General features: G+C 42.6%; 2 protein-coding genes and 1 long non-coding RNA gene across 6 annotated transcripts in view; all 3 read left to right on the forward strand.

The window, feature by feature from the left end:
* Positions 1 to 1,247: 1,247 nt before the first annotated feature.
* Positions 1,248 to 6,631, forward strand: LOC306797379 (glycerol kinase-like). Of its 2 annotated transcripts, XM_079296717.1 has the most exons (21): positions 1,248 to 1,380; positions 1,939 to 2,012; positions 2,111 to 2,217; positions 2,301 to 2,378; positions 2,511 to 2,590; positions 2,683 to 2,820; positions 2,907 to 3,016; positions 3,119 to 3,185; positions 3,333 to 3,350; positions 4,016 to 4,051; positions 4,163 to 4,230; positions 4,311 to 4,353; positions 4,437 to 4,517; positions 4,602 to 4,680; positions 4,964 to 5,060; positions 5,147 to 5,231; positions 5,338 to 5,458; positions 5,545 to 5,688; positions 5,769 to 5,855; positions 5,955 to 6,041; positions 6,194 to 6,631. In XM_079296717.1, the coding sequence occupies exons 1-21, from the start codon at positions 1,288 to 1,290 to the stop codon at positions 6,202 to 6,204; spliced, it is 1,704 nt and encodes a 567-aa protein (XP_079152843.1). In that variant the 5' UTR covers positions 1,248 to 1,287; the 3' UTR covers positions 6,205 to 6,631. The 2 variants fall into 2 exon arrangements, with proteins under 2 accessions (XP_079152843.1, XP_079152844.1); XM_079296718.1 differs by lacking the exon at positions 3,333 to 3,350.
* Positions 6,632 to 7,798: 1,167 nt separating this feature from the next.
* The window catches only part of LOC306797170 (uncharacterized protein), a 42,611-nt gene continuing 35,395 nt past the window's right edge, over positions 7,799 to 15,014 (forward strand). For 2 of the 3 annotated variants that reach the window (XM_079296381.1, XM_079296383.1), the window contains exon 1: positions 7,799 to 7,894. The gene's annotated coding sequence lies outside the window, so the exon portion shown is untranslated. The remainder of the gene's footprint in view (positions 7,895 to 15,014) is intronic. The other variant, XM_079296382.1, reaches the window with a different exon arrangement.
* LOC306797075 lies at positions 11,836 to 14,086 on the forward strand. The gene is made up of 7 exons (XR_013773094.1): positions 11,836 to 11,901; positions 12,790 to 12,863; positions 12,993 to 13,047; positions 13,144 to 13,195; positions 13,517 to 13,570; positions 13,669 to 13,769; positions 14,001 to 14,086. It is a non-coding gene; the product is annotated as an uncharacterized lncRNA (long non-coding RNA).

Here is a 15,014-nt window from a genome sequence, read left to right on the forward strand (position 1 = left end):
TCCCTGAAATTATTACTGATCAAGCATTTATCTGATGCTTCCTCCTGCTTTGTGGTGACTTGTAAAGGCCATCTCGGAAATACCATGCATAAACAATGCAATTGCGAATTCTGAACATGAAATAAATAGTTTGTGACTGGAATAGCATCACCTACAGACCTCAAAACACACTTTAATCTTTATTCAGTGCAACATATTTGGTGTACACTAATAAAGGCTTGAATGGTGTTCTGGAATTCAATTAATCAACGTTCTGAATATGTTTCATGTTTATGAAAACATACACGGTTAATTCAAATGTACAAAGTCTTGTTAGCATGTTTATCAGCTGTTAATACTTCATTCATTAAGAAGAGAGAGCGGGGATCATTATTGGATGTTCACTTATCTCCCCCTTGTGGATATTTACCGTCACTACATCTCAGCCACACTTCAGTTTAAAAGGAAATATATAATGAATGACTAAAGAAAGAAATACAACATAAAAATGTGTCTTGTGAAAGTGTGAGAAAGAGGAGTACAGAGTTTACAGGATAGCTAATTAGCATAAATATATATTTACAAAAACACATGAATAAATCCGATTGAGTTCTGTAAACTACAAGTAGCCTAGAGATCGGATCTAACAGGAAGTAACTGTATCTGTGACTTCCTGTTTATTCTTTACAGGCAATTATCGCAGTTTTTTGTCAACGCGCCCTGCTGCTGCCGCCTGCACAGTTCATCTCGAACAATTCTTATACCCTGATACTCTTTATTTAGTTAATGTTACACTTATTGCGTACCGTCCCATATGGTCTAGCGGTTAGGATTCCTGGTTTTCACCCAGGCGGCCCGGGTTCGACTCCCGGTATGGGAACTACTCTTTTCTTCTTCGGGGCAAATTATTATATTTATCGTTAGAATTACATTTGTGAATACATTTTTCTTGCCAACATCATTATCAAATGTATTATACGAAATTATTTGTATTCTTTCTTGGATTTAAGAAGAAACCAAACCCCAAATTTCCAAAATGTTAATTATTTTAACATAATCTGCAATATACTTGTCAGAATGTCTTGGAGGGAGAAAAACTCAAACGAAATGTTTCATTTGTTTCAATATTTTGCTGTTTTTCACTGTCGCACCAGACTGGTACGTGTCATCATTGTGCGCAAGGACGAATCGTACGTAGGAACCGCGACGGACCACGCCCCCCTCCCCAGTCTCTCCTTTAGTTTGAGCCGCTTTGTCGGTGTTGATAATCGGTTTTCTAATCCAGTGGTGAAGCTCTTCTTGTTGCACATGAACGGCGCCATGGCCGCGTCCTCTCACCGGATAACGTTAGGACCGTTGGTTGCAGCCATCGACCAGGGCACGAGTTCCACGCGGTTTCTGGTAAAGTGTGGCTCACTGACGGTGTCCTTGGCTGTATTTGCCTGCTTCTGTTGTCATAAGTGAGCTTGTGGTTTTTGCCCTCTGGTCGTAGAGACAAATGGTGTAATCTGACCATACATAATACCGTTTAAAACTTATATCTTGCCATTAAAATGTGGCTAAAGTAGTTTATTGAACCATTATTGATACATTTTAGTCCATGCAAAACACAAGTGTATTCAGTTTTTGCTCTGCAGCTAGAAGGAAAAGAAGACACATGGCCAATATTTTTATTGAACTGTGACTTCTCATTAGAGTTAAGTAAATTAAATGCCACTTGACATATGCGAAGATATTTTTGGTTGTGCTAATTGTACATTGAAGACATGTGCCAAACGCCTACAAAACTGCAGAAATGACTACTTTGTTTCAATATAATTGAACTGTTAGCGTAATCTAACCATTCAGAATGGCGTTAATGCTACTGCATGTTCAGCTTTCCCTGCATGACTGAAGAATAAAGCGTGTTATTGGCTGAAGCTAACATCTTTTCCTTCGGCTATTTCTCTCCTTTTGAAGGTGTTTAATTCAAAAACAGCAGAGCTCCTCAGCCATCATCAGGTGGAAATCAAACAGAGCTTCCCCAAAGAAGGGTTCGTGAAAAGCTCCGATACAACTCCTTAAAGATGCTTACATGACTTAGAAATGTGTAGATCTGATTTACTGGTTTTTTTTGCCCTTTTATTTTCAGATGGGTGGAGGAAGACCCCAAAGAAATCCTGCAGTCGGTGTACGAGTGCATGGAGCGGACGTGTGAAAAGCTCACCCAGCTCAACATAGACATCTCGAACATTAAAGGTATTCATTCACACGTTTTCATTTATTTCAAAGACGCGTTAACGATCTAAAATCTTTGGAAATTGTTGCTTGAATCTGTCCAGCTATTGGAGTGACCAACCAAAGAGAGACCACGGTTGTTTGGGACAAAGAGACGGGGGAGCCCCTCTACAATGCCATCGGTAACGTTGTGTTTCCATTCATCCTGGTACAGATGTGACATTCTTTAGTGATGTAAGCGGTCTGGATGTGGACACAAACAGCAGATTGATTGGTTTTTATTGCTGTGAAATAACTTTGTGTTTGTCGTTCAGTTTGGCTCGACCTGCGGACTCAATCGACAGTTGAACGTCTCATCAACAAAACTCCAGGAAAGAATAAGAACCACTTGAAGGCGAGTCACGCTCCGCTCTCTCTTGTTCGTTCATCGTAACGCGTCGTTCTTAATTCAAGCACCTTGCTGAGTCGTTTGTTGTCGTCCCGCAGCATAAGACGGGGCTCCCCATCAGCACCTACTTCAGCGCAGTGAAGCTCCGCTGGCTGATGGACAACGTGGACGAGGTCCACGAGGCCGTCGTGTCTCACCGCGCCATGTTCGGCACCGTGGACTCCTGGCTCATTTGGGTAAGTAACGGTTGTGTAGGTGTCATGACGGTGACTGGTGTAGAAACTGACTCTTTGTGCGTGTTGTTTTATTGGCGGTCACACAGTGTTTGACCGGGGGAAAGTCAGGCGGAGTCCACTGCACAGATGTGACCAACGCCAGCAGAACCATGTTGTTTAACATCCACACTTTGGACTGGGACCCAGAACTCTGCACGTACGGCATCCGTCTGTCATTTGGCTTTTCATTCATAAATAGAAATAGTCTGGAAAGCAGAATTGGCTCAATCATTGTGATGCTGCTGCTCTTTCCCGTCAGGTATTTTGGGATTCCCATGGAGATCTTGCCCCGAGTGAGGAGTTCTTCAGAAATCTACGGTCTCATGGTAAGCATGCATGCATATCATGCATCATATTCATGTTTTATCCTAATCATTGCTGTGTCTCGTGTGACTCCAGTGCATGAAGGTGGACTGATACATTATTTTAGGCTTTTATCTTGTGTGCCATTGTCTCCCCTCTCTCACTGGTAGAAAATTTGTTCTAGCCGGGTAAGTAATACTCGCCATCGCATCGTTATCCTCATCATGCACAGCAACATGTCCTGCTTTTCTGTGGCCAAGGCGGACACGCCGTCACTCGGTGCATTTCCAAGATTCACGTGAAGGCTTATGCCTCAGTCGCTGAGCTGTGTTTTGAGCACCAGTGGCGCTCATTATGTGAACAGCCTCCATGCAAAACGCTGATTCACGGTGGAGCATTTAGCTGCTCAAGAGCCGGATATTTCACATATTTCACCGCACGAGTGCGTACATGTTGGAAATGTACTGGAGGCGCCCCGTCCCTCATTGCTTCTGTGGTGGCATGTCACTGGGCTGGTTGTCGTGGACGGGCCCTCCTCCTCTGCAACGTCCCGAAATCTCTTCACTCTTTCGCACAGTTTTTATTGAATCGGCCTTTCTCTTTAAACACCTCGAACTTAAACAGAGATCGCCTCACGTGTAGGAGTGAAGACATGTTCGAGGTTCACACTCGCCGTTAGAAGGTAGAAGCAGAGTCTGTGTATTTGTGTTATTTGGCCTCACGTTGTCAAAGTAGCTCATCTCCTTATTTGATATTCCGTCGATGTCCAAGGCCGTGAAGCTATCACAACGTAGAATCAAAATGCTCTTTTAATGGGACTCTTATTGAACAAGTTCATCTTTTCTTTTGGCAGAAATCCGGAGCTCTCTCCGGTATCCCCATTTCAGGGGTAAGTTCACCTCTGGTTTTACCATCCAGCGTTTTCTCTCCGTCTAATCTCTGAAGTATTTGAGGCATTCAATGGCGCCGCCTGATGGATTTACGTGTGAATTCAACGCAGTGTCTTGGGGATCAGTCGGCAGCGCTGGTTGGACAGATGTGTTTCCAGGAAGGGCAGGCTAAAAACACGTAGGTGGCTCTGTGTGTTTTCATTCTCTTCACATGTGTCGGTTCTAGTGTCGGTAGTTTGATGTATTTTGTGTTTTCAGATATGGCACTGGCTGCTTTCTCCTGCGAAACACAGGAGCCAAGGTACAGTACGACAGATTTTCATTTTAACGGTGACATTGGAGCACTTCCTGCACACAGTGGCATCGTTCTTCTGTCGTTCGCAGCCTGTAATGTCTGACCACGGCCTTCTGACCACGGTGGCCTACAAACTTGGTCGAGACAAACCTGCCTGCTACGCACTCGAGGTACAGCATCTTAAATGCACTCATATTCCTTTCATTGAGTTGGTCATAATCTCGAAAGATCTTCTCTCTGGTGCTTCTTGCCAGGGCTCTGTGGCCATTTGTGGAGCCGTGGTTCGTTGGCTGCAGGACAATCTGGGGATCATCGGATCGTCTGAAGAGCTCGGTATGTGCCGGTCTTTGAAGAAGAATCACACGTGACATCTTTAGGAGTGTTGTGTCATTTAATCTGTATCAAATCATCATATACAAGGACGGTACAGCAAAATGATTCAAGACTCTTTGATCCCCAAGTGTGCCTGGATAAGAAATAGTTCCGACGTTGCTTCACTGATGACTTGAGTCTTTATGTTTAAGGAAACACGGGTCTGTTTATGTGTTGTGATTTACTTTTGGTGAACCCTTTTCTCCTTCATTCAATTCCTTTTTCTGTTTCTTTCCCGTTGCAGAGAAGCTGGCTGCATCGGTCGGTACATCCTACGGCTGTTATTTTGTTCCTGCTTTTTCCGGTCTTTACGCTCCGTACTGGGAGCCCAGTGCTCGAGGGTAAGTCCGAGATCTACCCCGCAGCGCAGCTAAGAATCAAACCATCGTCTGAAGTTATTCACGCAGCCGTCCTCTCTGGTTCACAGGATCATTTGTGGGTTAACTCAGTTCACCAATAAGAGTCACGTCGCCTTCGCTGCTCTGGAAGCTGTGTGTTTCCAGACCAGAGAGGTGAGCTGCTTCTCTAATGAAACTACTGCAGCCTGGCACATGATGCACAAGCTATATTTTTGTAAACGAATATAATACAAATTGTGATATTTGTGTTTGAATGCAGATACTGGACGCTATGAACCAGGACAGCGGCATCCCGCTGACTCAGCTCCAGGTGGACGGAGGAATGACGTCCAACAGGCTGCTGATGCAGCTGCAGGCAGACATCCTCTGCATCCCTGTTGGTAAGATGTCCATTCATGTCTCATCATGTTTGTTGGCTGTATTGCGACATGATTGTTCTTCTTCTTGTCGTCCTGACTGTTTGCAGTGAAGCCGTCCATGCCCGAGACCACAGCTCTCGGTGCAGCGATGGCGGCAGGAGCAGCAGAGGGGGTGAGTGTGTGGAGCCTGAGCCCAGAGGACCTGAGTGAAGTCACCTCCGAGAAGTTCGAGCCTCAGATCAACCCCGACGGTACGGTGAGCCGGCGCCGCTGTCTGGCAAAGACGCGTCCTCGGTAGCCGCCGCTTTGAAAAGTCTGTCTGTGTTCTCAGAGAGCGAGTTCCGGTACGCTCGGTGGAAGAAGGCGGTTCAGAAATCCATGAACTGGGAGACGACGGAGCCCGTCTGTAATGGAAACGGTAGGAAGTTTGGCGCTCACTGACGAGCCAAATTCATTTTTTCACGGTGCGTTTGTTTTGTTGTATAACTGCTCTTCTCGGTGTTTAAATGACCAAAAGGTGAGACGAGTATCTTCAGCAGCATCCCCCTGGGCCTCTACATCATGGGCAGCATGTTGATGTTAGTCGGTGCCAAATACCTCACAGGTCAGTGTCTACAAAGAATAAAGATTAAAAAGCTTTTATGAGCAAGTTTGATGAGAAATAACAAAGCAAATGCATGAGCGTTAATTGTCATTGATTTCTTTGTATTGCGTTGATTAAATGAACAAAATGTTCCTGGTCTCTGTCGACATCAGGCCGCGACTGAACTCGTGGAGGCGTTGAAGCAAAGAGGGAAGTGAAACAAACGCTCTTCATGCTGGACCACCACTTCACTCTTCACCCAACACCAGGACAACTTTGAATTAATGGCACATTTCCTCTATTTATTTGTTTTGATTGTGTTTTTCTGTGCAGCGGCATTGGTACATTGGAGATTCATTCTAGCGGGAGTTTGCATGCAGTATTTCTGAGTGTATTTATGTTGAAGCTCTACCAGTGGTAGTTGTAACTTGTCCAATCTGCGTTCCGTGTTGTTCCAAACCCTCCACTATGAGGCACAGAGCACTTTATGTTTTTGTCTGGTGGGAGCTGTGTACGAACAGAGTTTAATATATATTTTTTTCTAACAGTTGAGATTAAGACAGAAATTTTGAGTTTGTTGTGAAATGAAAACAAAGAGTTGATGAACTGACGAGGTTTTTTCTTTTTCTTTGGAGAGAGTGACGCTCTTGTTCCTATAGTCGTGTTCTTAAACTGTAACAATATGTATGTTCTGTTCATACAGACAACATGAAGAACATTAAACATTCTCCCAAAGTTAGAATCTAACTAAGATCATTACGGGATAGTGAAGCAGCTGTTTTAGTGATTTATTTTGTAGACCAAATGTTCATCTAATCTCGTTTATTTCCACCAATTACGGTTCAAATCTCCAGTTTTTATCTTTACGTGATCATCTAAGTGGAACATGTGATGTATTTTTCTGGTCAAAAGTTCATGTGATTATTTTTTAATAATCTGGGGAAACTGCACGTTTTAGAAGCTGCCTAGCTCCTCGTTATCGACCTCAATGCTCCAAAAAGTTTAATTCCTGCCAGCCTCCTTCGGCACCAGCGGATGTGCAACTATAAATAAAATAGGAATAGATGCTAAAATAGCTGCGAAAACAGAATAAATAGCTGCGTTAATAGTTGCGTGAATAAAGTAACGGTAAACAAAACAAAGTTGACAATCGTACACAGAACGTATTCATGCGTACAACAGATCTACTCGGTGATTGTACGTACGAGGTAAACGCCCACTTAAACCGTGGCATTAAATGAAAGTCAAGGAAGGAAATATAAAAGGTAATATAAAAAAAAAAAAGGAATAAACATTTTTTATTTTATAAATACTATTTTGGAATAAAATTGAATTTTTAAAGGCACATTCTAAATTTGTAGGATTTTTTTTTAGGCATAATTTTCAATCACTAATAATATAATATAATCATTTTCAATCACTAATAATATAATAACTAAATAAAATCTTAAAAATAAAATGGAAATCATCCAATAAGACAGGAGGAGCATGTTTATAGTTGACTTAAATTATGTATTTGATTTAATTAGTAATTAGTAAACCTTGATGCTGGACAGATTATGAAAGCAGCTTAAACATAATGCTTGAAGCCCCAAAAGCCAATAATAAGTGGAGGATGACTTCTGGTTTGGATCGTGGTTCTGTGAGTCTGCAGTTCGTCTCTCAGCTTGTTGTCTGCTGGTCCAATAGCGACATCTTGTGGCTTCGTGTCGCCTCTTCCAGCATCGAGAGTGTTTGAGGAAGTGGAATTAAAAACGGAGCAGGAAACGTTCAGACATTTTGCATGAAGGCTGTTCGGTTTGGACCTGCTGACAGAGAGAAACCCAGTCCACCTCCCCAGGGATGAGAGGCTCCCACTGGGCCTCACAGGAGAGGTAAGTGCTCGTGGACTGTTCTTGTAGAGCGCGTTTCTCGTGAGGAAGAAGAGAAGAACCGTGTTTTTAAAGGGCGATCAAGAGGAACAGACCACAGAGGCCTCCTCTTGTGTTGCTACGCGGCATTGTTCAAACTGTTGTGAAAAATAAAGTTATCTCCCACACTCAGAGCGGATTTAAGAGGATAATGAAAGCTCTCACGAGGCGTTATAGTTATATTAAAAGCAATAGGTTTATTTATCAACAGAGTTATTCAGCCCTGCAGTAATACGTGCACGGGTCACTAATAGCTTCGCTCGCAGAGCTCCACCATTTAGACACGCTTCAACATAGCAGCGTAATCATTTATATAGGGTCCCTCCTCTAGAGGCCCATTGGTTCAAGTCAAAGTTGCAGGCTGAGCATGTTTTTACATGTATTCAACCTGGTTGGGACCTGAGCATATCCGCCCACACTGGCCCGTCCCAGAAGGTGTAGTCATCTGTCAGTGCGTATGAGATGTTGTCGGCTGTGGGGGCAAGGAGAATGGGCACTGCTAGGGCGCTGTCTCTTTCCTGTCTCACTCCTCTATTATTCTACCTTATCTAAAAATGGCAGCCTATCCCTTTGTGACGCAGTTAAAGTTATCAATCTCCCACTGGCTTCTCCCTTGCCCTAGCGTGTACTGTGTGTATTGCGTGAGTGATTATGAGTCACCCACTCGGATGAGATTTTTTACCTCTTCCTGGTCAGCTGCACTGGTTCGCTGGACCTGTTTGGAGAGAGCCTCCGTGAGAATGATTAATGCAGTCATATACACCTTCATGTCTACCTGCTGCACCTCTAGGGCAGGAATATGACTATTAACTCATGTGGTGAAAGACGCGTCTCATTTCCTTGTGCCACTGAAAATTGCCATTATAGCTAGTGGTAAAGCTTCAACCCCTGTCAGCTTTGATGCTGCACATGTTTTTGCTATTTTTCGATTTTAGCGTCTGATTTGCCCTCTCTACCAGTCCTTGTGACTGTGGATGATACACTGATCCATACCTATGTCTGATTCCTAGTCTGGCTTCCACTTCCTGCAAATCATGATATCATTCAACATATTGTAAAAAAGGCTGAACCACTTGGTAAGTGTAAATCAACCAGATTGTTTCACAAGGCTTTGTGAAATACACCAGGGCTTTTGGGTGGCAAAAGTCTGTCCTCTCTGGGGATTAATAAAGTTGTCCTAATCTAATCTAATCTAAATAACCCTAAGGACACCTGGGTCCATTATTATATAGCCTTCAATAAAAACTCAAAAACAGGTGTAATACTTTCAATAGCCTCTCATTTGAGACAGCTCAGCCATGTTGACGGATGTGTGTGTGTGTTTTATCAAACATAAGTTGAATGACTCTTTTTACTGATACAATTGATTTGTGTAAGTCACCTTTGTTTCTGTACATTACCAGGATCCTCTATATTGCTGAAGTCAGTGAATTGAGTCTGACTTGCTGCCAGTCAGACAGACATGTCCTTCACACCAGTCCCGGGCTTGTACCATGTGGAAACATGTGGAAACATGTGGAATCCTCCCCCTTTACAAACTCAGATTGTGTGGGACACAGAGAAACAGACAGCAGCAGTACTTTTTCCCAACAAACTCTTATTATACCATTATATAATTTCCACTTCTCTAAATCATACTTCCTCTAACCTTGCATCTCGTTCACGTAACCCATGTGCTGTGCAGTGAAGTGAATCAGCCTGCATGTGACAGTCTAAACATTTTCTCTTTTTAGTTAACGTGACTTGCTGTGACTTTCTAAATCCTTCAATCTCATTCGAATACATATGTGGGTGTGAGTGGTGTTTGTCTAGTTCCTAATGTGTGTATTAAATATACAAGTTTGTCATCTAAAGAATCTGAAGTTAACTCACCCTCGGTGTTGTATTTGTGTGCGCGTCGTTGGTCCAGCTCTGGTCTCACTCCGGTCCCTGCTGCACCCCCCTTTGATGGCTGATTGTCGAGCCCTCCCACCACTCCTTGTTCATGGAGCGTGAGCATCTGTTCCTCAATGTTCAAGCTGCCACATTTATGGCACACAAAGTCTTCAGTTGGTGTGTGTCAAAGTCTCAAAGTGTCTTTCAGCTTCCTCTCATGCCCTGATACATTATCAGCTGGGCATGCTTGCATCTGTGCTGACGAAACTTCTCTGTTGTCCGTTGTTGAACTGATCCTCATGTTCAGCATGCTGCATGTCACACAACTCTCTTGTGTGATGTTCTCCAGGCTTATGGATGGCGGAAAGCCTTCTTACAAAGTTCAGTCAGAGCTGTCACCGCATGTTTATACGGCCAGTTTTCACCATCCTCGTATGCAACTCACTGCAGGTTTGAATGCCGCAGATATTTTCTGTAGCATTGACATGGTACCTGTAGATTTTGACGAGTCTCATTCGTCTTCTTCATCCTCAACGTGTTGAGTGGTGGGTGTCGTTCAAGTTGTTTGTGGCTGGGGAGCATACAGCAGGAAGCGGAATCCCCAGATCAGGACCAAGGACTAAAAATCAACAAAACAAACAAAACAAAACAGCTGCCAAAAGTTCAGCAGCAAATGTTAGACATGTAGAGATACAATTCTTAGATCCCTGTGTTTCTGTGTGTGCGTGCCTCTGTGTGTGTGTGTGTGTGTGTGTGTGTGTGTGTGTGTGTCTCACCCCTGCATTCCTCTCTCTCTCTCTGCTCACATGCCTCTCTGTCTATTTTAAACAGTTACACCTATTTTCGTTTCCTCTTGGACATCAACTTATTTGTATCTGCTTCACCCTTTTCTCTGCTCCCAGCACGTTCTGAGTTAATCAAATTTTAATCATAGGCTAAAACTGCCTCTTTCAGGGAATCCCAATTTTGTTTACTTTTTACTTTTACTTCACTACATTTTGCAAAGAAAACTGATACTTTTACTCCGATACATTTCCCCTGAAACCTTCGTTACTCGCTACAAAATCAAATCTATCTTTAGAAACAAAATGAATCATGAGACCAGCGTCGGGGACTGTGGTGGAACACAGACTGCCAGCTTATCTCCAACCTTGGCCTTGCTATGTTTTCGCTCCTAACTTTGTTTAGTCTCCCAGTAAACTGAAGTATTAACCCTTAGCACACATACCAAATTAAAACCATTAAAACCATTAAAACCAACCCCTCTGAAATATGCACAAATCACGTATCGATCTATTCTAATGTTTTATGTTTGTGTTTGATAGCAACGGGTGTGTCTCATATGCGTTTCCACTGTCCCTCAAACTTTGAAAGTCACACACACACATTTGCAGCTCAGCTCAGCAGCTCAGCAGCTCTCTTCCTGTCATATGCACGCTCAAAATAATCACATTCATTTAACCAAAATTAAAACCAAGCATACTGCCGTCTTTGGAATGCGCACAAATCACAAATACGGTCACAAATACGGCCGAAAGAAATGGATACTTTTACAAATACATTCAAATAATAAACACAAAATTAAAATCATCCACTCGGTCTGTTCTTTTAACCACTCAACAGTCAATTCACTTCCTCACCCTCAGCAAACAGACTGGCGCATCGATGACCTCTTGATCACGATACAAATGACAAACTGCTTTTTCAGCAAACAAATACAGTCAAATCATAAAAATTCTTTCCCTAACCAACACACAAAACAAACAACGTTACTTTAATGCATCACAGCGGCCGCTGCGTATCATAAAACACAAGTATAATATCTGCTTTGGCTGGGGTTCGAACACGGCCCTGCGGCGCGGCACCCGGGGATTCTTTAGCTAAAACTCCCTAAACCGTTTCCCATTCATTTTCAATGGTAGTCCTAAACCAGTACGGATGTAATATATCTTTGGCCACCAGCAGCAGCAGCGCTGTGGTGCCGTTTTGCGAGAGAAAGATTTTCTCCGGTGTTTGTCAGTCAGTCGGAGCCTGGAAAGAGCATCGACAGCCCGCATTTTCCGGATCTATTCGCTGGGTGGACACTACGTTGAACGGTAAGTCATTAAGATGAATAACAATGAATTAAAATGTCATGACAATTAGTCTGGGCTGTCTGACATTCACTTGAAAGCTTCAAAGATAAAGTTAGTTGTGTTTTTTTTGTGTTATTGTGTCGAAGGCGGACTTCTGTATGAGTTCGTTACCTTACAACGTAACGTAATCTGGAGCCGTTAACGGTTCATATCGGTTAATTCATGGCCGACTTTGATGCGTTTTTGTGACCAAAAGTATCACAAGTTAACACGAACGTGCATTCAAATAAAATGAGTTCGCGTTTACGACGCATGTCAGTAAATATAGAGGCTGAGCAGCGGCCGGTTGAGGTTGTGGTGAACGTAAGATATACTCTGTTACTTTACGGACACGTAACAAAAGAACAACAAGCTGTGACCGGACCCGGTGGTTCATGTGAATCACGTTAACGTTAAATAAACATGCACGTCTCCGTTGTATCACGTCACGTATCGTCATTAATGCATGTAGTTCATAGTTATGTACATTAACTGCTCCACGTGTGTTTGACAGCATTAGTTACTAACGTTAGTTACTTGGCAGATTCAGGATATCAGACTAAATGTACTCAACTAATAAATGATGTGTTATTACAGATTAAACTACCAGCAGTATATAAAGTCATTAAAGTGATGAACACATGCTTTTTTGTACTTTTACTTAAGTCAGACTTTGAGTAAGTAAGATTTGAATGCAGGACTTTTACTCAAAGAGTATTTACACCATGTGGTGGTATTAATACCTATTTTTTTACTGAAGTACAAGATGTGTAGACTTTCTCCATCACTGTTAAAATAATGTTTATGTACAAGAAGTGCAAGAAGATATTAATTTAATGAAGTTCTAATTCTCGTCTGTTTGCATCTCAGTGATGGATGAAGATGAAGAGCTGGAGAGAGGGATGCTGAGTATCTCCTTCAAACCCACATGTGCAGAGCTGAGAGTAAACATTTGATGTCTTTCATTTCTACCACCTGAAGATTTAAAATCAGTTACAGTTCAGCCGGTTTGCTGAACGGTTAATCGTGTGTTCTATTCAGTGTATATGATATGTTTTTTGTTTGTTTACCAGCTGTTTCTGCATCATCAAACAGCCAGACAACAACAGGCTCCGGGAACAGAAAGAGGTTTTTCACCAAAAACGTTCTGCCATCAACAGACAAGCATGGGACCATGACTTCTTATCCCACATGAAGCATTGAACCGTTCTGTCTCATGTTTAGGTGTTCTGCTTGTTGTGCTCGTGACTATGAATTGATACCAGTCATGATGAGGGTACGTAGCACTCTTTGTTTTCTTATATGGATAAAAAGAAACAATATGTATGTATGAAACTGCTGTGTTACTAACACCTGAATGCATGTGTTTGAAGTGTGCCATGTTGCTTCACCTGTCTAGGTTACATCACAATGACTGGCCACTGAATATTAACCCATTGAAAGACAAACACACGTGTATGAATGAAGTATATTCTTTATATATTAATGTGAGAAACAGTCTGTCATTGGATACGGCTGAGAAAGGTGAAGTAACGATACTAACAGTTGTGTTTCTTTGTCAAAATATAAATTACTGACAAGGTGTTTTCCATTGTAGAACCATCTGCTACACTGGCTGCACCAACTCATCTGAAGGGTTCACAAGTAGATGGTAAATACATCCAACATTTAAACACATCTGTCATATTCACTGTGCTCATATCTGTTATAAACCGTTGATTGTGTTTTGTGATCCTTCTCTCCTTGCAGCTGTAACTGTAAGGAGACCAGTGCCTGTTCCTCAGGAGCTCACGTGTCTGCTGCCAGAAGGAGCGGGTCGTCCTCAACAGAGGCGACTGTCACAGTCCCTGGTGTGTGTTATTTGACCTGTATTTGCATCTTAAAAATATACTATATGTAGTGTTCATCAAAACTGTTGTTAATGCTATACAGTTGCTGCTGCACTGTATTGAGACAATAGGTAGGCAGCACTCCAGTGTCCAGCTTGCTGAGTTTCACAGACTACAGTGTAGATGTCATGTTACATCCTTGCTTCATCTTACTGTCAATAATAATGACAACATGTTTAATATTCTCGATAGTGTCAGAGGCCCCCCTGATTTCTCCTGAGACGTCTGCAGAGCCCGCTCAACTGTCACCTGCACAGAGAGATCAACGTTAGTGTGAGAAGGTTTTTCATGTCAAAAGATTAAATCAAGACGCACCCAGAATCGTACTCATTTGCTCCGTTTATTCTTGTCTGACTAGGTGAGCCATCACCCAGGCCGTTAGCTGTCCCCACCCGTCCTCCTCCACAGCTCCCTGGCTACGAGCATGAAGTCAGCCAGTGGACCTGTTCACAGCAGCAGAGGATCTGGATGAAGACAGAGCTGGAATCCACGGGTCTCTGGACAGGCTGCTTTCCTGTGCGCAACCTTATGAAGATGGTGTCATTGTGGCATCTCCCTCCCCAGCCAGAATGAATCCACAGCATCTCTGATCTTCCTCCTCCAAAGTTCTTTCAGCTGGAACTGGATGCTACAAGGAAAAGGGTGGAGGACAGAAGACAGCAGAAGAGGAAGAGGACTGAATCCCAGCCCACAGGTCGCAAGTGTCGATTCTGTCAGATGGATCTGAAGCAGGATCCAAACAGTCCTCACATTCACACGGGGTTCCCTGGACTAACAGGGAAGTACATTTACTGCCCTGGTAAAGTATTTTCCTTTTACAAAGACCAGGGCATGAGAAGCAGACGACCTGCTTTTTATGAGACAGAAAAAAAGAGATGGGAGGTTGAAAAGGGAAAGTAAGAGAAAAGGGGAGTGTTTTGTCATTATTATATTTGTTTAACATATTTGTGTTGTGTATTTGTGACCTTGCATTATTGGCTCTGTGTTCAATATTCACTGTCCCTGTTGTGTTTAATAAATATATTTCATTCACTAATGTTCACATGTCTCATTAATACGTGAATCATTATAGTCAACAGTAAAAACTGCAATATAATAGGTTTATAGCCAAAAATAAGTCAAGTACTTGATAATCTATCTGCCACTACAATCTAGTGATAATCAGTAAAAGGTAAAGCTGGATAAACATTTCTTGATTTATGAATA

Source organism: Melanostigma gelatinosum (genome assembly GCF_949748355.1).
Source record: "Melanostigma gelatinosum genome assembly, chromosome: 24".
Taxonomy (NCBI): domain Eukaryota; kingdom Metazoa; phylum Chordata; class Actinopteri; order Perciformes; family Zoarcidae; genus Melanostigma; species Melanostigma gelatinosum.